The 22,586-nt window shown below is 35.9% G+C and overlaps 1 protein-coding gene and 1 long non-coding RNA gene across 2 annotated transcripts; one reads left to right on the forward strand and one right to left on the reverse strand.

The window, feature by feature from the left end:
• Window positions 1-3,798: 3,798 nt before the first annotated feature.
• LOC135212589 (uncharacterized) lies at window positions 3,799-6,217 on the forward strand. Its single transcript, XR_010313935.1, has 3 exons — window positions 3,799-3,954; window positions 5,233-5,339; window positions 5,667-6,217. It is a non-coding gene; the product is annotated as an uncharacterized LOC135212589 (long non-coding RNA).
• Window positions 6,218-13,850: 7,633 nt separating this feature from the next.
• Window positions 13,851-14,304, reverse strand: LOC135219242 (uncharacterized). Its single transcript, XM_064255842.1, has 2 exons — window positions 14,068-14,304; window positions 13,851-14,024 (listed from the first exon to the last, which is right to left on the reverse strand). The coding sequence occupies exons 1-2, from the start codon at window positions 14,302-14,304 to the stop codon at window positions 13,851-13,853; spliced, it is 411 nt and encodes a 136-aa protein (XP_064111912.1).
• Between the last annotated feature and the right edge of the window lie 8,282 nt (window positions 14,305-22,586).

A 22,586-nucleotide genomic window follows, 5' to 3' on the forward strand; every position in this document is an offset into this window, starting at 1 on the left:
TTAGCTTCGTTATTTTGGCTTCTATTCATTTATTTATTTATTTCTCTTATTTCTAACGTTCAAAGTTTCACTGTACTGGAATTAATTATGGTGACTTTGGAAAATTCTTTAAACTGACTATCGACTGAAACGTAGCACTACGTGTTTCTCTTTCTTGACATTTCATAACTGTACTCCTGAGATGTTTTTCCAAATGGTTAAGAATAATTCAAATGTAAAAAACAAGTTTAAAGTTTAAGTGAATGAATATAACAAAGCTTTCGACCTTCACCAAGGTCATTCTTCAGCTGTGCTAAGAATAGTTACAAAGTTTACAAAGAAATCAAAGTAAAAATGTAAATTTTAATAGAGCAGTTAAAATGGAAACTGTCACTCCGGTGGTCGTCCTGTTGCATTATCAGTTCTTGAGGGCGTTGTCTTGTTCTTATATTAAGTAGATGAGTTGATTGCTGGCCGCAGGGGCATTTTTCCTCCAGAATATCTAATTGCAGATTGGCTGTCAGGATTTACCTTAACCATTCAAGTATGACACGAAAAATGTGTTTGTTATTGATGCCGAGTTTCCCTTAAGACGAAATTATGTCAAGCAAAAATGCTTCAGGTTGGATATTTCACTCCCTGGAAGTTGAATTCAATTCCTGTTATCGGACTAAGTTTCTTTGACTATACTTATATATATTATATTAATATATATATAGATATATATATATATATATATATATATATATGTATATATATATATTCACTGCATGCGTTAAATGGCTACCATAAAGGTTTACATTTGGTAAAATAGCCCGTAAACACGATCCTTTAAATCATCTGCATAATCACTACAAACAAATAAAATCTTGGAAGTCATAATTTTTCAGAGTGGTTCCAGTTATCATCAGCGTAGAAAATGCAATTAGAAAGGGTTTATTTTCATTATTTATCGGTCTTTGCTGCGAGACCTGAGGCCCATACTAGCCCCACAATTGTTTGTAAGAACCCTCAAAAAAAAAAAAAAAAAGCCTAAATGCGTAAGAACAACAACGAAGAAAACAAACGCCATCTTCAACATTAACCTCGGGAGGAGGTGGACCTTTATTCCATGATTGTTAAGAAACACAAAACAAAAGTTGAATGGATTTCTACCCCGATGTCTGGAACGGTTTCAGAGGCTGAATTGCTTAGGATCCTTGTTTAGAATTCATTGTTCAGAGGAGAGAGAGAGAGAGAGAGAGATCATAGCTGGCATGTAAAAGAACTCCGAAGATGGTGATACCCACGGTCAGCAGTAGACCATAGCGATATCAAGACTTCGGAAGACACGGATGACCGTTTCATTGGCTTTGATTTCCCGATTCTGACTGCATAACAAACTCTTCCCTCTCCGCCCCCAACCGCCACCCCCACCCCCACCCCCAACCCCCACCCCCAACCCCCAACCCCCACCACCGGCATAATCAAGAGCGGCGCAGTGCTTATTTAAGCTGGATACGATAATAATAGTATAAATCTGTTGGCATCAAAACGAGAGCATTCCGTTATGCTTTGCCGTTTCGTCTGTCAGCATGAGCGCTTACGGATTGCAAGCTTCTTCATAAACCCAACAAAGAGATGAAATAGATCGCTATAATTACGTCGGCAGTATTTACTGAGGGTGAAATAGGTTGTCTTTATTTCTTCTCTTTGTTTCCATATGGACTCTTCCGTCCGCATAACGTTCTCTAATCTTAGTGAGGAGGTTCTCATCAGCATGTCCCCTCCCCAGAGCTTTGATTTATATATTTATATATAAATATATATATATATATATATATATATATATATATATATATATATATATATATATATATATATATATATATATATATATATATATATATATATATATATAAATGAGCACCATTGCCGGCTGATGCAGTGCTACACTTACCTTTGCTAGGGTGTACTTTATTTACACGGAATTGGGGAAGTGGTATGAGAGTAGTACTGATAATTCCTATGTGAGGAGTTTTGAAGTCAAATGTTGTGGGTTGTATACGTCAATATATCATTTCAAATCCAACGAAAGCGAAGCTTGTGTATAGTTATGTACTATGGAAGCGAGTGACTGATCTGGCATAAAGCGAATGTTTAAGAAAAGTGCATGTAAAGTTCCCTTTTGTTTTTGACGTATAAGCATTGAACATTGAGGAAGCAGAGAGAGAGAGAGAGAGAGAGAGAGATACATTTAGTGAAATCTTTTACCCTCCGAAAGGCAAAATGAACCAAACCCCAAACCTGAATATTTTCACAACAAAATAATTTAATTTTTCCACGAACCGAGCATTAACTTCGTGAGAAAGGAAAACGCACAATTCCATTAATTAATAATATCCATCTATCCGGAAATGCCTAAAACTACAGTCTGAATTTATGGTGACTAGTCCGATTAGAAATATTTTTCAAATGGTATTTTGCAGAGAGACTCTGCTTTCCCAGTCACGAAAGTGGAATTGATTAATCCCCGGTAAATACCGAGGATATGAAAATCCAATACATGAATAAGAGAACGGGAAAGGCTTAAGTTTCTGTTACACCACCTTTAAAACGAAAATACATTTTCAAACAGGTATGAATCTGGTCTTTATTTTGGCTGTTCTCTGCAACAGTTTCTAACTTATTTTTTCACAGCAAAAGTGCCAAAATTTTCCTTTTGTCACGAGAGGAGACTAACTTATTCTCTCTCTCTCTCTCTCTCTCTCTCTCTCTCTCTCTCACACACATACACACACACATATATATATATATATGCGCGCGCGAGCGCGCGATGGTCAGACACGCTTGGAGTGCATGACGGCCGAAGACAAACGGAGAGAGGGAACGTGAAGATAAAAATACGTTTTTTCTGGAGTCTTTACGTATATATGCGATGCTGCTTCCTGATAAAGGTGCGATAAAGAGAGTTACATCCAGGTAAGTTGTGCATATTACTGTATACACCGCTTTGGCACTTTAAACAAAAATTTAAGTAAATGAGTCGCAACGAATGTGGACCTCTCGGCAATATGCGAGTGTCTGTGTGGATGGAACTTGTAGTACCAATAGGCAAAGTAAATAGAATAGGTGAGTCAGTATTACATTTTGTGCTTAACTGGTTTCGGAGGAGTGTCCCTGTTTGGTGAGCTTAATCAATTAATTGGAAGTCACATGACAAGACAGATAGAAAAAGTGGGTAGTTCTGCAGACTTTTTTTTCTAAAGGAGTTAAGGAGGGTTAATTACCTGCTAATAGTCTCTCTCTCTCTCAATCTCTTTCTATCTCTCTATATTCTATTATTCATATAATATATAATTATATCTATTATATATATATATATATATATATATATATATATATATGTCATAGTATATATATGTTATATATGATATATGTATATATATGTTATATATATATATGTATATATATGTATATATGTATATCTATTATCTATATATATGTATATATATTAGGTATTGGTTATATATTTATATATTATATGTATATATAATGTATATATATATAGGTATATATAGTAAAATATAATATGTAATGTTATATATATATGTATATATATATACATATATATATCTGTGTGTGTATGTAATATCCTCTTCCTATTTGTGATTTTGGTATCTTTTGTGATAATTCATCTTCCGTCTTTGGTAAACTGCTCTTATTTAAAAAAAAATTAAAATGCATTGTCGTCATCAATGCCATCTACCGGTCGTTGAACAAACGACAGAAAGGCCAGAGAATATTTTCGGGTCCTTTCCTCCTTGGTTCCTCCTTGGTTCCTGAAGAAAAATATTTCGTTAAGAAGACAGTGCAAGAAATAGCCAATTTGAAAGTTTGGTTTTGTGGTAAAGCAGTAAAATTCTGCGGGTGTTGGACGTTGTTTTCCTATTTCAATGGCGCTTATCAACGGATACTGGCGGCGTCGTTGATAAGGTTCGTAAATGGTAGAGTTCGGGTGACAACTGGGTTATATTGAATTATCTTTTTTTTTTTTTTTTTTTTTTTTTTTTTTTTTTTTTTTTTTTTTTTTTTTTTTTTAAGGGGACTTTTTGGATGATGGTTGCTAATATTGAAACTTTATTAGCAGCTGGTTGATATTTAATTACCTGTAATATTGAGTTATTAGTATTCAATAGCAGCTGGAAGATATTGAATGTCTGGTTTTAATATTTACTATCACCTGGAGGGCGTTTCATTTTTTGAAGTATTGAGTTGCTAGTGTTTAACAGCAGCTGGATGAGGTTTGGTTAAGATTTAATATTTTAGTCGCAACTGGATGACAGACTTCCTAGTGATGCTTTAGTTAACAGCTGCATATTGAATTACCAGTGATGTTATAATTAACTGCTGGATGATAATGAATTGCTAGTGATATTATAAGCTATCGTGTAATATTGAAGTACTAGTAATATTCATCTTAATAGCAGGTGGCTTATTAATTGCCATTGATATTGTACTTACCAGCAGCTAGGTGAACTTTTAATTACTATTGAAATTTTACTTGGTAGCAGGTGGCTAATATTCAATTACCAATGTTTTATAAATAGCAGCTGAATGATTATTTATATTATTTTTAGCAGGTGATATTGTATAGTGATATTTTTCTTGGTAGTGGTTGATGTTCATTTGATAAGTGATATTTTTATTAGTAGCAAGTGGATGATATATTGCCTGTTAATGTTTGGCTTGATAGCAGGTGGATGATATTAAATTGCTAGTGTAATTCTCTCGCTGGCAGTTGGATGATAATCTTGGCGGTAGATGGATATTGAATTTCTAATTATTTTTCTTTGGAGTATAGTTTATATAGTTTCCAGGATATTTTTCTTAGCAGCTGGATGATATTGAATTGTTAGTGAACTAATTTGTTTTGTAGTTGGATATTGAATTGGGAGCTTTTTTAAGTATTAATTGGATATTGAATTGCTAGTTGAATTTTCTTTATAGCAGCCGGAAGATGTTTAATTCTGTTTTATTTTTCGTATTAAACTATTTTGAATTCCTAGTTTTTCTTGGTAGCAACTTGACCATTATTGAATTAGTAGTGAATTTCTTGGTGGCAGCTGGATATAGTTGCTAGAGAATTTTTCTTTATAGCAGCTGGCCATTGAATTACTGTTGTATTTTTTTTTAGTACAATTGGATAATACCGAATTAATAGTGATATTTTTAAGTTGTGACATATAAGACATCCAAGTGTCTTCTTTTCAGGTTCCAGGATCCTATAAATGGAAGGTTTCAACTTCATTTTGGTCAAAGTAATAATTCTGCAAACTTCACTTCGCCGGACTATATCCGTAACTATAACTTTCTGAAAGGTAAGATGTTCTTATTTCAGATAAGATGTTCCTATTTTTGTGTACTCAAAAAACCTGTACTAACACCTTGCAAGCTAATCCTCCCCCTTAGAATATTTTCAATTAAATCTTTATATCTTATATTAAGCTTTAAATTTAATTTCGAAGCTTTGACTGCGTGTTAAGATTTTTTATAGTTAATATAATTGATAGGATTACTTAATCTTGTTTTATAAAGTAAATTAATTAAAGTTTTTTCTTAAAGGTTAGGATATTCCTATTCTATTAGGCTTTGAAGACAGCATTGATAAATATTAAGAATGTTTGCCCTGTGACTTTTAATTATAGGTTTTGCTGGGATGAAGAGAGAGATTAGTCTTAACATCAAACAGCGTTCAGAGCAGCATGACAGACAACAGTTGATTGATATAACCAAAGATATTGAACGGATTAGCTAGTATTTATCGTCAGTAGTGGACGCAGTAAGTCCATTAATATAGAGTGGTGGTAGTTATCGTGGTGGTAGTTAAAACTACCCATAAGTTTTATACCTAGAGAAACTGACCGGGTTTGTTAATTAATAAAGGCTTATAAAGATTTGTCTACGCTAAATTTGAGTGACTTTCCTTTTGATCCAACAGCAATCCTACTAGATTAAATGATAGTTTATTGGAATGTTTTCTTTATCGCAAGAATATATAACTTGCAATGCAAAAGACAATCGTCCATTGATTTAACTTTCTATGAATATAAATTTGAGATAACGAAGTATAACTAATGTCTTCAATTTATTGGAAAGTTAATATTAATGTCGAAATACTAGCTAATGTGAGGTATTGCTAATGTGTGTAAATATTAAATTTAGATTAATTTGGTAGTTTTAACAACCACCAACAATGCAAACTTGAATAAACTATTGAGGCCAAAAAATCAGTTACCTCTGGTCATTCAGGTGTCAATAAGGCTTTGAAATATAAGAAATTTTTCTAAGGCAATGCAGTATAAAGAGGTAAATGAAAGGGAGAAAATAATCTAAATTGAATTTGTAAAACAGTAGACCTGCTCATTCCTTGATACTGTTTTTTTGCTTTGCTTTCAACTGTGAAGTCTTAAGTGGTTAAAAAGACTCAGTTCTCTTAAATTTGAGTAAAAAAAAATTAGTTAGCCATTAGAATTAAGTAACTGCAAACAAGCTCCTGGAATCCCTCCCATGGTTCTATGGGAAAGCGCTTAACATTGCCTGGAAGACCAAAGTCTTGTTGGTGATAGACCACTCAAGCCATTCTGGATCATGGTTATCGGAGTTGTTCCCATTATTGAACTGCTGCCCATAGCATTTTTAAGTACCGGCTAATCCTGTTCAATTTCTTTAGGGGTTGGAGCTAATTTTAGATTGCTAGAATAGAAATGTGTAGTTAATTGGCAGTGATTTAAAGCCATTGCTTGAGAAAGTCTATCAGGGTTTTAATCCTGAGCTGCTGGGGGAGTAACAACTAAGTTGAGCAATGAGCACAAGTTGAAAAAACTACAAAAGCCTTTCGTAGGTCATTGCCAAATCCTAGTTTGAATCCCTAAGGTAATGACCTAGATAAACCTAGTAACATTGCACTGTATAACTTACGCAGGATCATTTGTGTAGGAAGACTACAGTTTTGAATGACCAAGTTAAGGTTAACTAGGTACAAAGTTGTGGTGAATTGGTGACGCTTAAAATGAAGAAAATTGCCCAGTTCTCAGGGTCTTGATGGTAAATAATTAATTAACTTCTCATTCAGAACTTTATTTACTCAGGGGAAGAATGTGTACATCGCTGAATTTCTCTAATACTTTAATAAGTTTTTGAAATTTGTAGTATTAACAGAATGGAAATTCACCTGGTGATTTGCCTCCAAAGTAGTTGATTCAGACAAAATATTCAATAAGCTGACCAAATAACTACCATACGTAACTGGGTGTCAATAGAAACAAATCGGACAACTTTAGTATGAATTCAATATTTTCATGAAGTGTTCAAGGAAGGTTTAGCAGAGCAATCTGGTAAACTAAAGTGGACGTGGATGCATGGGAATCAATATATAAGGCTGTTAGGAATTCAAACGGAGGCTGATGTTCATAGTTTCTAATCGCGCTGAACTTTCAATGTTAGGAAGGCAATAAACTCCGGCAGGGCCGGTTTCCACAGAATGTAACTGCAACGGAATGTGTTGGCCTTAACTATGGACTGCATTCTTCCTTTACTGTTTTTTTTCTATTTAATCCATGTTGGCGAGTTAGAAAATGCTAGAAAATATACATTTAACTGCTGATGACATGTAGATATACGTGCAGTATTAGCATATAACTTCTTTTGACAACGACTCTGTGCATCTTGCTATGATTTCTGTTCGAGTTAGATCATTTCATGACGCCTTAAGGCCTGTCCACACGAGCGGGCCTGATCAGCGTGCTCCGAGGTTGACGGGCAAATTCTGGCGGGCTTTCCCGTGAATGTTGTCCACACGCATGAGGCGATGGAGAGGTGTGTGCGCTCGACGATGCCAGTAATTTGTTCAGTGCGGTACGATAAACATTGTGCCTACCGCAAAGAAGATATTATGCAGCATGGCAATTGCTCTGTGTGTGATGAAAAAGAAGAGAATATGGTGCAAAGAATGGCTAAGTAAAAGAAATGTATACGGTTAACGTACGTCTGCCAGGGTCGAAGGTCAAGCGATCGGGCACCACCATGGTGATTTTGATAAAAGACCCATCGGGCAATTTGACGGTTTGCCCGTCAAGTGTGCCCGTTAGAGGGGAGGTCCGCCGATCAGTCCCGGTCGTGTGGACAGGCCTTTACATAAGCGAACGCCAGAAGTTATCGGTAGTGGTAAAATAGGTGACTTTCTTGTTTAACAACGTCAAATTTGATTTAAACTATTATCGAAGTGTCAAAAGTTGGCTTACTTGTACAGGTGACAACCAATAAAATAAATCCTTACGCTATCGCCAATTGTAATGGCAACGACAGTAATCCTTTTGTTGAGGTTATACGCAATACTTAATGTTTTTCAAACCTTCGTTTGCGGTGGTGAGACGCTCTACTGTTCTTTGTCCTTCGTTCTCGAGTACAGAGCCATGGAAATGTATATTTTGGCAGGGTTATTCACGTCGAAATCTGGAAGCAGCTCCCACCCATACAGGGAGGGGTGGGAGCTGCTTTTTTTTTTTTGGGGGGGGGGGATAGATTATGGGGGAGAGACTGTAACTGATTGTGTGTTATCCACTTTTTAACTGATTTACTTTATTTCGATAACTGAAGAGTCTGTCTTAAACCAAATTTTAGTACACTTAATTTCAACAGGCTTCCCACCCAGGTATTAATTCCGAAAAACACAAATGCAGAGTAATGGGCGGTTTTTGAGAACGACGACGTCTGCTGTATTTTGTCAGTTAAACTTCCTTGTTTCTTAACCAGGACTGGACAGTCCCAAGTTAATATCAACTGTTTAATACGTGTCTTTCTATGGTCAGAAAAACGTTACATTTTAGTAAAGATTGTTTGTTTGCTCATCAGAAATCGGCATAAAATACGTCACGTACTGCACACGAATTACTTTTCATCGACACATTCTCTACCTTGTCTAAAGCCCCACTATCCAGCGGAAACAGCCACAGGTAGATCGATAAAAGTCACGTCACAGGAAAAAAAAATTCTCATTGATATTCCCTAGATATGTATCCACCTTTTCTTCTTTTTAGTACAAACCCGTTGGGGATTACCTACCGTATAAGCATAAAAGACTCTAATATCATATATAGGTAATAACCCCCAAGAAATATTGTGAATTTTTCCAATGTGACTATTACCGGCCGCCATAAATTAATGTGATTCTCTCTCTCTCTCTCTCTCTCTCTCTCTCTCATTATGCGTGCGTTTGTTTTACATGGAAGTTTAGGCCTACAGTTCTAAAAAATAATGAAAACTTTCAAAAATCCGCAGTACTACTTCTTTCAATTACGTTGAAAAATTACAGACGAGGGTAGAAATATATTCTTTTCGCTTACTCGGGGAGTAAGCCTACAAACTACACTGTTGTTCGTAGGAAAGGCCAATGGATGAGGCTCAAAAGGTCTGCGAGGGATTTCGCATTGAATTAGAGATGCAGGAATTTTAGAAAAGGATATTCATGTTTTATTTATTTGGATGAAAATGTACAAATTAAATAATGCGCATGTTAAACAGAAAATAACAATTATTTCTAATAAAAGATAGCGTATTAATCGTAATTTTCGTTGGTGAAACGACGTTATTTCAAAGTTGAATTTAGTACCCACCCCAAAAGAGCTGTAAGTCTGATCACTCCTTGGTTTTTTTTTTTTTTTTTTTTTTTTTTTTGCAGATAAATTACGTTCACTAACCGCTTGTTCCTCAATCACAGTTTTATCAATTACCCTCTCGTTGCTAAAACATCGTTCGATATCAAATCAATAGTTTTTAATACAAAGTTTTTTTTTTCTTTTCACTGATCACAAATTTGCAACCAACCTTTACTCCAAAAATAGGTAAGGGAGAAATTATTCCACACCCTTATCATGGCTCCTCTGTGTGACAGGGTTGCGGTCGATGACGCTAATGGGAAAACAGATTGTGTGAGGTAATCGGAGAATGGGCCCCTCACCCCCATTTTTTTTTTTTTTTTTTTCTTTTGCGTGTGACGGTATGGGAGATATTTTGCTGTTGATAGTGAATAGTAGGGTTATATTATTTGCCAACTTTATTCTGTAAATAATTTTGCTTAATATGTTACATTAATGCTATGACATTATTCAGAAATCTGTGCATCAACGGAAGAAAATAACAAACGGACACTCAAACAGAATAATAGCTATTGCAATGGTAGTATTAAAAACTCTACAATTTGCTTTAGATTCAACATTTAATGATCACTGAACTGGCCACAGATTATTATTTTAGTACTTCCGAGTTTTAAAACTCAATTTGACTTGGTAACAGCAATAAAGAATTATGAAATGACTCTCTTTAACTGATACCTGAAGAGCTGACATTTTCTCTCCGAGAGAGAGAGAGAGAGAGAGAGAGAGAGAGAGAGAGAGAGAGAGAGAGCAACTAAATTCTTTAATTGTATGATTAGGGCAGTGGGATTAGTACTATAGTATTGCATGGATCGTATTGCACCGCAATATCGCGTTTGGTCTGCAATTTATTATTATGAAATAAAAAACAACCATCGATATAGCGCTCACTTTTGTCCTACAATGACATTCAATTTGCGTTGTCTATCATTGAGATTGTTTTCCTAATTTTCCTGTAACTGAGGTTTTAGTATGATGTGTCTTATTGTCAACTCTAAAATTACCCCTCTGTCCTGTTAATTAACAAGGTTGAGTTTAGTACAGCCTATACATAATACTTATGGTAGTAGTTTGTAACTGTTTAATTAAGTGTCGATGCCTCACTTATAGCATCAGTCATAATTTTGAGGTGCCCAGTGGAGCAAGGGCGCAAGTGCCGTTTTATTTTTACAAACAGAAAAATTCATTTAAAGTTTTGAAACATCAATATCTTTGAAATCAACCTTACGATTTTAATCTAGTCTTTGCAGGTTTACAGGAGATTTATCTGTGTACCATACATCCAAAAATGACGTCGTCATTATAAGTCATACTTGAGCAACAGTATAAAATGTAAGGTTAAGTAGAGTGTGCCTGCTTGTTATTTTGCTGGATTATAATGAATATATACTTATTTTGGCCATTATCAATTACCGACATCACAGCATATAAGAATATATATTATAAATAGTAAAAAAAAGTCATGCATAACACAAAAAAAACATAAGCTAATATATATATATATATATATATATATATATCATATATAAAGGTAAATTCCCATTTATAGTTTTCAAACGTCAATATTGTTTAAAACCACCAATGTTTTTAATCTAGTTTTCACCTTTATAAAGGAAATTTATCTCCATACCTTAAATCCAAACATTATGCCATTATTACAAGTTATACTTAAGCTATAGCATAAAATGTAAGGTATGAGTACAGTGGGCCGGCTTGTTATTTTACTGGATTATCACGATTTTTGCGGTTTAATTAATTTTCTTTGGGCATATCTTAGCTACTGACATCACAGTACAGTTCTCAGAAAAAAAGGATGATCTTTGTCTGCTTGTGGACATGATTAGCATCGAGGTCACGGTTAATACAACTCATTATGTCGTCCCACATGTCATGGTCGATTTACGTCTTTCTACGTTATAAAGACGAAAGTTGTATGGCCACAGTCTTCTTTTATAATAAGCAACACTAGTGCTCAGCGTGGGTGTCGGCAATGTTTGTTATAGATAGAGGCAAATGCGCAATAAAATCATTACCGTCTGAACAGTATACTGATGCTATCAAGTGCGGCTCTAGATTGTGTGTGTTGCAAGAACTTTATTATGCGCATCCAATTCACGTTGCGTTTCATCCAGCTGAGGTTTTTCACAACACTTTTATATTTGTTGTCAATTAATGAACGGTATTAATAACTGAAGGCATGAAACCAACACTAAACACGGTCCTAAACACGTAACTATAATAATTGAAAGAAACAATATCTACATTTGGATGATCATACTTTATAAAGTTCACATACATAGTAAACAACTTCACAACGCTAAGATTCAATCCCATGTACACGAGGCTACAAGATTTTGTGGGAGAATACCTATGAGATGTCACGGTCGGCAGCGCTGCTTCCTTCATAATGTGACCACGCACAAAATATAAATAAAAAGGTAAAGTTATAATAAACAAGGGAAAGAGAAATAGAATTAAGAAATGGGTAAGTAAAACAGAACTTTCGTAAATAGTCATCTATTTGTGTACATGAACTATCCTCAGCAGGTAATAAATATCCTGCAACGATTTATTGGCACAGACACCAATCATTTCTGCAAATATGACGTCTAGCCATTGCCTCCCTATGCCCCAATATCCTTTAAAAGATGCCTCTATCATGGGCATAGTAGCTTTCTCAAAGCACCCATCGGCACAAGCAAGTCCAATTCTACGTGCTTCTAGAAATTCTAACATTAGTGAAGTCTTTCAGCAGGTATAAGCCTTACCTTGAAGACCAGTATGGAATGAAATTAAAAGGAAAAAAGAAATAAATCTTTTAGATCAAAACATAAGACAAATGTAGAAAAAGGGTGACGACGTACTGTGCAAACTATCTATTTCGTATCATTTTATTCAGCGTCGTAAGAAAGGATGCTTCTTCAGTGAGAACGGGAACACTGGTGTCTGCCCCTCGACGCCTCCGGTGTCTATTGACTTTACTTTTCTTTATTTAGGATAGGAAAGGTTGCATTAATTGGGAACAGGTGGGGGTTGGGAGGGTGAGGATGTGAGGTGAGATGAAGGAAATGGAAGGAAGGAAGGAAGGAAGACAGGAGGAGAGTTGACTGAGAGGGGTATGGATAATGGATGGTTGTGAGAGGAGACTACATGACCTGGAAGGGTTCGATGATGATAAGTTAATTTTGTTTTCTTTTCAGGTAATTGAGTGATGAGGTGTTTGTGGTTTGTTGTTGTTTAGGATTAAGCTGGCTTTATGCCAGCACGGGTTCTTGCTCATAGAGCAGCCCGTAGGTCATTTGAATTTTTTGGATGTAAGGCGATTTTTAAGGATATGAGGTGAGCCTTTATTTATGATTCTATGGGTTATGCATGTGAGATGGTATGATTTGAAAAAGGAAAGGAAAAGGTAAACAGGCAAGGTTACAAACCCCTTTAAACCCTAAGGTACCCATTAGTAGAAGATAAAGATCGATAGTAGCGAGTCCTGGCGAGTCGGAGATAGCCAGTAATGAAATCGAAAAGTTTATAGTCGTAGAAAAACGGAAAAAAAGCACATTAATCTATGGAGTTCAAGTACCATATTTCACTTACGAGAAATTAGAATAAGAGCACCGATCGTTAGTAATAGAGATTCGGCGAGAGAAAAACGAAATATTATAAGTTCTAGAGAAAGCAAAACAAAAGTAAACAACAGCTTAAGCGGTAGTTAGAGTGACAGTTGAAATATTCGGTCGTTAGACGTTAGGCGGCCGAAAAACGGAGGGGAAAGGAGGATTGTTTAGTAAAAGAAAAAGCAGTATGCTACAAACAGCAACTTTTCACGAAGGAGGTCATCTGGGAGACTGCTCTCTAGGTCCAACAGAACGTGGACGAGCTCAGAGAAACAGTTTGATGATCGTTCTATAGCTCAATAAATATATGCTGTTCAGGAGTCCTGAAACGAAATTCTGATTGGAGGAAGTCATCTGGAAGGGAGATCTCAAAATTGAGGGCTTCTTCGAAGATCTCTCCAAAAAGTCGTTCATTAAAGTAGCGATTATCGGCGAGAGCTCTATTTAAGAAGTCACTGAATTCATCATGGTCATCAGGAGCTTGTGAATTCCTTGTTCTCCTACGAAACCGGAATTCACTTCCAGAGGCGACTGATCTGAGTTTTTCGGTTTGCAGGTCTGGATTTCATGTCTTGCTTAACTGGGACTCCTCTGTTTGTGTTCCAGCTTCGGCATACAAAGTGGGAGCTTCTGTAATTGTCTCGACCTGCATATCTTCCACTGGTTGTTCTGTCTGAGTTCCTGCTTCAATACGAGCAGGAGTCGACGTCGTCGGTGATGCGAAGGCTGGGGGAGTAACCTGAGGGGTTGGGGGGATTGGACTGAGGGGTTGAGGGAATAACCTTAGGGGTCGGGGGGGTTGGAAGGGGTTTGGGAATTGGAGGTTGTAGGGAAGGAAAGGATGAGGGGTTTGGGATATAGTGACGAGGTTTGGGGTGTTCTGCAGGGGAAGGTTGAAGAGCTTGTGGTGGAGGTGGTCGATTAGTTCGTAGATCAATACGAGGTTCAAATGGTGGTCGTCTTGAGGGCGATGGTTGTCGTTCTCGAGGTCTTGCTGGCGGTGGGGAAATGCCCTTCATCCTCCAGATTTTTTCCAGTCTGACAGGGCACCCCTTGAACCATGCATGATGAGACTGATGGCAATTTGGGCATCGGGCAACAGTGTGGCCTTTTGCTTTGAATTTGTTGAGGCAAACGTCGGTCTCATGCTTCTGGCTGCAGATTCCACAGACATGCTGGGCCGTGCACTCCCTCCTGTGATGCCCAAACCTCTGGCACTTGAAACACCTGAGAGGTTCGGGGATAAAGGCTTCGGTCTTGTAGTTTCCGAGGATCCCAAGGCTGATGAAGTCTGGAATTTTGCCTCTAAACGTAGCTTCGACTTTTTGAGTTTCTTCTTCAGTACCATCTCTGTTTTTCACTTTGCAACGTGAAGCAGTCAATATGCCTGGTACTTCGAGAATCCGTTCAATAGTTACATATTTAGGGACTTTGCAAATCATTGCTTTTGATGACTTCTCAGCAGGGTCCAAAAGGAGGCATAGAGGATCGTTCTTCAGGAGGTCTGCCGACTGTTGGTCCTTCGGGGTAATAATGAATTCCCCTTTCAGATTCGGTCGGGCTTGGAGTTGTGCTTTAGGGTATTTTTTCTCAAGTGCTAGGACGGCCGCATACGATGTCTGGTGTTCTTGGGAAGTTGCTTTGAATTTAGGGAGTGCCTGAGTCGTCATGGTAGGTGCTGGAGGCGTAAAAGGTTGAGGAAGGTCGATGACATTATTTAGGGCTTTTTTCCGTTTCTTCTGGACTTTCTGGAAGCCCTGATCGTCGAGGAGGGGCGGTTCCCCTTGCTGGGAGCCAGGAGAGGACGGCCGCTTCTCTGCCATCGTCTTGAGTCGACTAAGCGAGCTGCTAGATTATGTAATGGCCAATAGTATTGCGCAAGGATGACGTAACGTAAAACGTTGGGTTTGTGGTCTCACCAGAGCCTGACTGTATCTTTCAGGCTGAGGTCACGAAATTTTCTCGACGGTTTTTTTTTTAAATAGTCCTCTTGGCTTTATGTGCATTTAGAATCTTGTTATCAATGTTTTTCAGCTTAATTTCTTTTTTTTTTCAGTTGTCCATTAGCACTGATTTGCCTTTTAATTCATTTATTTTGTTTAATTAACATAGTTTAATTTTGTGATAAAATTGGGGTTCACAGTTTTATTGCGCGTTTTCCCTGATGCCGTTTTCTCCGATGGTGAGCTGAACCTAAAAGGTCTGCTATGTCCCTTGTTTTATACTTTAGCTGGCCTTATGCCAGCACGGGCTCTTGCTCAGCTCATCGAGCAGCCCGTAAGACGGTCTGCCATTGTACAGTGATGCTCGATTCTCATGCGACATGATTCTTTTTGTATCGTCCAGATTCTCAGGCTCAACGTGACGTTGCCAAGTAGTGTTCGACTTTTTTCTTCTTCATTTCTAATGTCACACATGTCGAAAAGTGTGCGAATTCACAACTGGCTTTTTTTTCCGCATGGTTACATAATTATGATCCCTTTTATGCATTGGTGTAATTCGTAATCCGTGTGATTTGAACTGATTTTTTTTTTCCTAGTTTTACATAGCTGAGTTCGAAGTGGGTCGTGAATTGCTACTTTCAGGTGACTAGGCCTAGTTCCGGGCATAGCAAGGCTTACAATGCAGGGCCACTGTCTGTTATTTAGGCAAAGATGGAACCATTAGGACTGATAGCAGGACCTGTCCTTGCACCTGTGAAACAGACTTGCTAAATAAAAAGTAAGAAAGAAGGTCGCAAGCAACCAGAACTCACCCGTAAAAATCACCACCTGGTTAATTAGGGAGACGACAGACAACCCCTTCTACCTCTACATCTACCCACAATCCTAACTCCACCTTTTTCACTTCAACCTTTTACCTCAAATCTGCTAATCATATTCCAACCGTGAAATTTAAGACTGAATTTGCGTAAGTGGGCGTATCATAAGGAAGTGATATCACTCAAATTCATATTTCCACGGGCAACCAGTAATCAGTTCGATTCAGTCAAGCATTATTGTATAACAGAAATTCATGAGTTTTTTTTGGGGAATATAGATATATATATATATATATATCATATATATATATATATATATATATAGAATATATCATATATATATAAAGAAATCACCCGAGCATGACCAATAGGCCTAGTGCTCGATTCTTAAAACAGCCCTCTGGTTATTCTTGACTAGATAAAAAGGTCTTGAGAGAGAGAGAGAGAGAGAGAGAGAGAGAGAGAGCGAGGCTAACAGGAGATATCAAATTAAAATAATGCTCAACAAGCATATTCACACTCCGAATCGTATGGACAAGAATAGTCTCACTCATGCACTGAAAAAAAGGTGGAACCTACGAAAATACTTGTTTGATGCAACCCTGAACGCAATTCCACATGCAACAATTTGCAAAATTGAGGAATTCGATGAAATTATTAGCTAACAAGCTGGAAAATATATTCCCTTGATTCTTGAATAGGCCTAACCATGGAGCCAATGCTAAACGCGCACATAACTTGGATTTAGTTTTTTTTTTTTTTCTCACACCAACTTGAGTCTTTTTTATATTTCATTTAATCAGATGCTAAACTTCTTTGGGCTTTATCAAAAGAAATCATAACTTTCGATATAACGCTATAAAAGTAGAAAGTTAATTTACAAATCATATTAGGCCAATGCTTATGCACTCGGTTCCTGCTGCCACTCAATGGTGAACACTTGATATCACACATTGAGAGCCGCAGATGTTTCTATGGGGATTTTTATTTATTTTATTTACTTATTTTTTTTGAGGGGGATTATTTTGTTTTTCTTTAAATAAACAGTTATTGAACTGGCATTGACCATTCACTGGGGAAATACCTTCTGGGGTTCTACAGTTAATTACTGATACTTATTATCAGATAAAGAGGATGACAATAATTGGAATAAAATATACTAACTGGCAACCCCACGAGGGTTTCTTAAAAATTTTAGTACGACCAATTATGAAATCTGTCGCTTCACTTCTGGAACTAACTGTGCAATTAACACCAAATCATCGTTTGGTGTGACCGAAACTTCCCTATGTTGTGCAAAACGTGAGATAAATGGAGAAATAAAACCCAACGTCCAGGTCCGGTGCATTTTTATGTACCTAACCGACCATAATCTGTGACGTCACACAACCCAGTCGAAGTGACAATTGACTGATGTAGACATCGGGACAATTGCCTTTCTTACACTTTGGAATACGATTTTATAAATATTCCTCCATAGATTTGAGGGGTGAATGTGATTTTGGACACATGAAAAATGGTAGATCATGTGAAAATCGATATTGGAGAAATCGAATAGGCGAAATGTTGCAAAAATCAGTTTTTTTTTTTTTTTTTTTTTTTTTTTTTTTTTTTTTTTTTTTTTTTTTTTTTTTTTGTGAAACCTCCAGAGACTGACGGTATCCTGAAGACTGAGGTCACGGGGTTTTCTCGACAATTTTTAAGATTCCCTCTCTTGGCTTTGTGTGCATTTGGAATCTCGTCATCAATCTTTTTAAAGATAATTTCCTATAAAGAGTTGTCCGTTGGGGCGAAGCTAGGCGCCTGTCAGTTCGTGTATTTTATTAGATTAACATACTTTCATTTGGAAGGTGTTCCTCAAGTCTATTCTTAACACTTTTGAGCTACATAATCTGTGTTTACCAAACTTCTGTCCATTCTTTCCATATAACGAAATCTCTCGTATTCCACTGATATTTACTTACCTATGAACGCTGAAACACCAATAATGACCATTATAGAACACGTAGCTTTTTCTTTTCCTGTGGTAAAAATAATAAGAGTGAGAATGGTAGCATACAGTGATCAGTTCAAAGGTAGCAGCTATATATGTATATCGTATCTGAGTGAACGAGTTTCTGAAATATTATCGAAAAAAAAAAAAGATAGGACCATTTGATTCCTATCAGTCTACGCGCCTCGATATGCAGTGGGAAGCTGTTGTTGCTCTCATATGGCGATATCTAATAATAATAAAAAAATAATAATATAAAAATGAAAAAAATATAGTCTTTTTTAGGATAGCATGGGTTTAGAAGATAGAAGTCTCCATGCGAGATTTTACACAGTAATGGCACCAGCCAAATATACATTTGATTAGGTGCCGCCGATTAAGATGATATTAATAGTTTTTTTCTCTTTAACTTGTTTACCATGTTGACGGTTAATAGCATAATCCCAACAATCGTACTACAGTGTTCAAACGGATACCGGCTTTTTAGGTTCAAATATAAGAAAGTAAATTTAATAGTTGCTTTTATATATATATATATATATATATATATATATATATATTATTCTTTTTAATCTTGTCAGGAAGGGCTGATGGCAAATAGCGTCAAGCTTTCATCTGCAAGCGGTGTAATTTACAGCAAATAAAATTGCTAGACTCTCGGTAGGGCTCCACAGACAGGATCACTAGGACATGATGGCCACTACATTTGATATTCCGAGCGATCACCCCTCCAAATGCTGACCAGATGTACCGTTGATTAATTCAGCTGGTCTGGAGACTGGCCGCCGTGTCGTGCAAATCACGGAACTTTTACAATGGCTCCTAAATTTGGTTCCTTGTTACCAGTACATATTTTTTTTTTTTTTTTTTTTTTCTTTTTTTTTTTTTTTTTTTTTTTTGTGTAGTTCCATGAACAGTATACATGATCTAATTACAAAGTGCAGTGTTGTGGTTCTTTGTTTAATAATACATAGTAATTCTTTCCAAGTACCATAAGTAGAGACATGATCCCTGGTTAGCTAGCATAATAGCAGAAACTCAAATCCACACACACACAGATAATATATATATATATATATATATATATATATATATATATATAGATATATATATATATATATATATATATATCCAAAAAAAGTAGGCAATAAATATTAGTTCAAAAGTATTGAAGTTGATTTTAGTCATTTCTTCCACTACGTTTCCACCATAAGTCGATCGAAGGATATGATCTGAATTGGTTGAAAAGCTGCCACACGTGAAAACGTGAAAGCAGCAAAGGCGGCAGTTCGTTCATTGAAACGTAAAGATAATCCTTCTTTCGAATGCAAACCATACATACTCCAAGGCTAACCAGACTCTTTTAGTTGGTATTATATAAAATCCTTTCATCGCCTTCAGAATATTTTTTCCATCACAACCGTTTCTATGTGCAATACTTGACAGCCAATCTGTTTCTCTTGTCTGTTCTTAATTTATTTTCTCAAATGATCCTCCCTCTTCCATTCTTGCAATTGAGCCGCACTTCCCGATCCCTTTCGGAGACTCGCTCGATAGCCAACCGAGTCTCATCGCATTCAAACAAGTTATTGGAACCTCTCCTCCAGGAGAGGAGAATTGGAAGAGGGCAGAACAACCCCCCGGGCACGTGAGGCTCTGTTAAGTTGAACCTTTGATTTGGCCCAAATGACTTCGGAAATCATCGTCGACCAGCATACCGGAATCCAATATGATAGGATCCCTGTAACGAAATCTCATTCATTCACTCGATGTGTAATGAAGTTCTTAATTAATAACGGAAGGAAATACGATGCTATATGGTAAAGGGATTTAATTGACCTGTTCCCTGGTATTACGGGAAACTGCTTATATTCCGTAGTCAGGTCAGGTATCATCATCGAGTGTCCAGTAAAGCTGTGGGGCATTTTTTTTTATTTTCATTTTATGGCGATTCTTTTCTTTTTCATTAATCTGTATTGTATGTTTGTGACTGGAGTTCGCGATTACTTTTTTATTTCTTTATTCCAAAAAATATGATTCTTTTTTTAACTTTCAAGGGTCTGGTCGATCTTGTGTTTATTCTCTTGCTGCATTTCTATTAATGTGCTTACGTTTTAATCTCTGTTCTCTTACTCGAGACTATTGTAGCAAATAGAATAATAATAATAATAATAATAATAATAATAATAATAATAATAATAATAATAATAATAATAATAATAATAATAATAATAATAATAATAATAATAATAACGTTAACGGAATCATAAGCAAAAACATCAGCAAACTATGAAAATTATATCGTCAATAAAGTTGATATATTTTTAGTATTTGTACCGCCAGTCATAGAAATACCCATTGTCAACCATGTGTCGACGACAGCAGTCAGCTATATATATATATATATATATATATATATAATATATATATATATATATATATATATATATATATATATATATATATATATATATATAAAAATTAATAAATAAATATATAAATAAATATCTATATATATATAAAAAATATATAAATAAATATATAAAATAAAATATATAAATAAATAGATAAATATACATATATAAATAAATAAAAATATATATTATATATAAATATATATATACTTAATATAATATATATATATATATATATATATATATATATATATATATAACAATTACTGACCACTAGATGGTATCAGGTTTCGTAACAATATTGGTGCCTTTCTCTATCAGAGATTAGCACTGCAAAAATGAAATTAATTATGAAATTTTTAAAAAACATTATTACACATCGGATGTAAAGTGAACGCTATATTCTTACTAGATATGCTAGTTTTTCCCATATATAGAACTTTTATGCTAAATTTAGCCATAGTTGAAAAATAAACGTAATTTCTTATTTTTTTTTCTCTCGAATGATTAATTGTCCATTCATTTATAAATCGTTAGACACATGAGACTGAAAAAGCGCGAAAGAGAGAGAGAGAGAGAGAGAGAGAGAGAGAGAGAGAGAGAGAGAGAGAGAGAGAGAGAAAGTTGATGTGAGTGACGAATGATGCGAAATCCAATGATCATCGCTTACCTGGCACAGGGGACACGACCTGGGATTCGGATCTGATGAAGAATTTGCTTCCGTCACTCACCACTCGTTCTCTCTCTCTCTCTCTCTCTCTCTCTCTCTCTCTCTCTCTCTCTCTCTCTCGTTGTTTCAGTCTCATGTGTTGAATGATTTGTTTCATTATGAAAATTAAATAGACATTTAAAAATTCTTGAGAAAAAAAATCAGAAATAACAATTATTTTCCATCTATAGCTAAATTTAACATAAAAATTCTTTATAAGGGGAAACCAATCGGACAGCAATGGCTCTTTGAGTGTAGCGTTTTGTTCACACCGTAACTGTCCTGGTTTTTTACTAATGATCCATTTTTGCAGTGCTAAATTCTCAAAGAGAAAGCACCTAAAATTGTTATAGCACATAATCCCATCTAGTGGTCAGTATTTGTTGTATATACATGGCGGGGTAACTGGTGGAGGGGGTTGGGTACACCCTGCTCTTCATGTTGCCATGTACAATTTATTTAGTAATTGTTGCTTTACATTTAACGATGGTTTTTTGTTTCTTAGTATCTGTCCTCGACACAAGGTTAACATTGAATATTTCTAAGACTGGCGGTTCAGATACTCAAAAATAATATGTCAGCTATATTGACATTATCATTTTCATAGTTTGTTGATGTATTTGCTTATGATTCCGTTGACGTCTTTGTTATTATTATTATTATTATTATTATTATTACTCTTTTGTTTGCTAATATAGTCACTAGTAAGAAAACAGGGATTAAACATAAGTACTATATATATATATATATATATATATATATATATATATATATATATATATATATATATATATATATATATGTGTGTGTGTGTGTGTGTGTGTGTGTGTGTGTGTGTGTGTGTTCACCGCACTTTTCAATATCCTCGTTTCGATTCATGGGATTGTTTTGACGATTCGAGTCTGTCCCATATTTTATGCTATTGATATTTTTACCCATGCTGTGTTTATTAAAAAATACAAATTCGTGTTGTTTGGAAGGACTGGTCGGTGGAATTTAGTACATAAAAATTTGTCACCGAAAAATACAGCAAATATAGATTATCAGAACCCTACATTGGGTTTTATTTTGGGGATTCTGTCATCCATAGCTTTTTACTAAAAACTTACATAGTGCCCTCGCTGCTGCCTGCCGTATTTTTACCGTTTTCATCCTTTGTTTCTGTAAAGGAAAGCTATTGTGCCGCCTTTGTCTGTCCGTCGTAAGAACTTCTCTGTCTGCCCTCACATCTAAAAAAACTGGAGTCCTCTAACCTCAGTATTTTTTATTTTATTCAAGATTAAATTTAGCCACGGAACATGCATTTGGCAGCACTTTCCGTAGGCATGGGACGCACCCTCACTCCACCACATCTGGTGAGCAACTGAAACACTACCGTCACTGCCCAGGCACCAGCGTTGCCAGATACTTTAAAATGAATTGTT

The sequence above is a fragment of the Macrobrachium nipponense genome, chromosome 19, assembly GCF_015104395.2.
Source record: "Macrobrachium nipponense isolate FS-2020 chromosome 19, ASM1510439v2, whole genome shotgun sequence".
Taxonomy (NCBI): domain Eukaryota; kingdom Metazoa; phylum Arthropoda; class Malacostraca; order Decapoda; family Palaemonidae; genus Macrobrachium; species Macrobrachium nipponense.

Coding starts and splice junctions, on each gene's coding strand:
- LOC135219242 (XM_064255842.1), bottom strand. CDS start 14,304: ATGAAGGGCATTTCCCCACCGCCAGCAAGACCTCGAGAACGACAACCA. Junction 14,025..14,067: donor CAACCCCCCCGACCCCTAAG/GTTATTCCCTCA, acceptor CCAACCCCTCAG/GTTACTCCCCCAGCCTTCGC.